Source organism: Anopheles cruzii, unplaced genomic scaffold, assembly GCF_943734635.1.
Source record: "Anopheles cruzii unplaced genomic scaffold, idAnoCruzAS_RS32_06 scaffold04508_ctg1, whole genome shotgun sequence".
Lineage (NCBI taxonomy): Eukaryota > Metazoa > Arthropoda > Insecta > Diptera > Culicidae > Anopheles > Anopheles cruzii.
Window position 1 is genome coordinate 1 of NW_026458093.1, and position 1,347 is coordinate 1,347.

Below are 1,347 nucleotides of genomic sequence, written 5' to 3' on the forward strand. Positions count from 1 at the left end.
GTCGTACACATCGATCGTAGCTTTGAAGGGAAGATGAGGTACCCGGTAATGACGGTGTTGACCTTCGGCGTCGCACTGCCGGTGGTGCTGGTACTGCTACTCGGCACCGGTGTCCATCGGGCTGAGTCAGCAAAAATTGTGTGCGTCTTCCCGACGGCCAGCAAGTCGCATGTGCTGGGCCTACAGGCGCTGCTGAAGGAGTTGGCGAGGCGGGGACACGAGGTAAGTTCACGGCGATCGACTGATCTACAGGCCAAGTAAATGTATAGTCTGTGTTCCCGTAGGTGACAATGGTCAGTGCGTTCCCGCTGAAGAAACCGCCGAAAAACTATCGCGACGTGTACCTGCCCATCGAGGACGCGTTTTCGTCCTTTATGAAGGAATTTATGCAGGGCGGAAGTCGCAACATGATGAGGCTGATGCCGAAGGTGCTGCACGCTTCGCTGGAATCGTCGAACATGTCGATCAATACGCAAACGTTCCGGCAGTTGGTTCGCGAGGAACAGTTTGATCTCGCGATCGTGGGCTACTTCATGAACGGATTCGTCATCGGTATCGGCCAGCTGTTTAATTGCCCGACGATGCTGTACTTTTCGGAGGGCGTTACCGGATTTACGAACGTGGTTGGCAATCCGAACGAGGTAGCTGCTGTGCCGCACATGCTACTGGGGCCCTGGAATCCGATGACGTTCTTCCAACGTGTGCTAAACACGCTCGTGAACGGTGTGGAAAAGCTGATGGTGCAATACATACGGCACAAAACGCTGCCCTACTACGAGTAAGTTCCCGGGGCAGCGCGGGACGATATTTCGCTTCGCAACTTTGACTGTCTTCGCGCTTTACTTTTAGGTCCAATTTTCCAACGGAAAAGGGCTACCGAAGCTACGACGAGACGATGCTGAATGTGTCGCTGGTGCTGCTGAATAGCCACTTCACACAAACCGTCCCCCGAGCGTACCTCCCCAACATGGTGGAAGTGGGCGGTCTGCAGATCAACGCCAAACCGGAACCGTTGCCGGCGGATTTGCAAGCATTTCTGGACGGGGCCGCCGAACACGGTGCCATTTTCATTAGCTTCGGGTCGAATCTTCGCAGCTCCACCTTGCGGCAGGACAAGCTGGATGCGATCCTCGGTATGATCCGCAAATTGAAGCAACGTGTCATTTGGACCTGGGACCAGGACGATATGCCCAATCAGCCGGCCAACGTGTTCATCGGCAAGTGGCTACCGCAGGACAGTATTCTGGCCCATCCGAACCTGCGACTGTTCATCACCCACGGTGGGCTGGGCAGTATCACCGAGGCGATGTACCACGGGGTACCGATCGTGGGGATACCGATGTTCGG

At 55.5% G+C, this 1,347-nt stretch overlaps 1 protein-coding gene across 1 annotated transcript; it reads left to right on the top strand.

Annotated features, from left to right (window-relative positions):
* Positions 1 to 33: 33 nt before the first annotated feature.
* LOC128277188 (UDP-glycosyltransferase UGT4-like) lies at positions 34 to 1,341 on the top strand (the record flags this gene model as incomplete). Its single annotated transcript, XM_053015630.1, has 3 exons — positions 34 to 222; positions 285 to 778; positions 850 to 1,341. Coding segments are annotated over exons 1-3 (1,175 nt in total), but the record flags the coding sequence as incomplete, so codon positions are not given.
* Between the last annotated feature and the right edge of the window lie 6 nt (positions 1,342 to 1,347).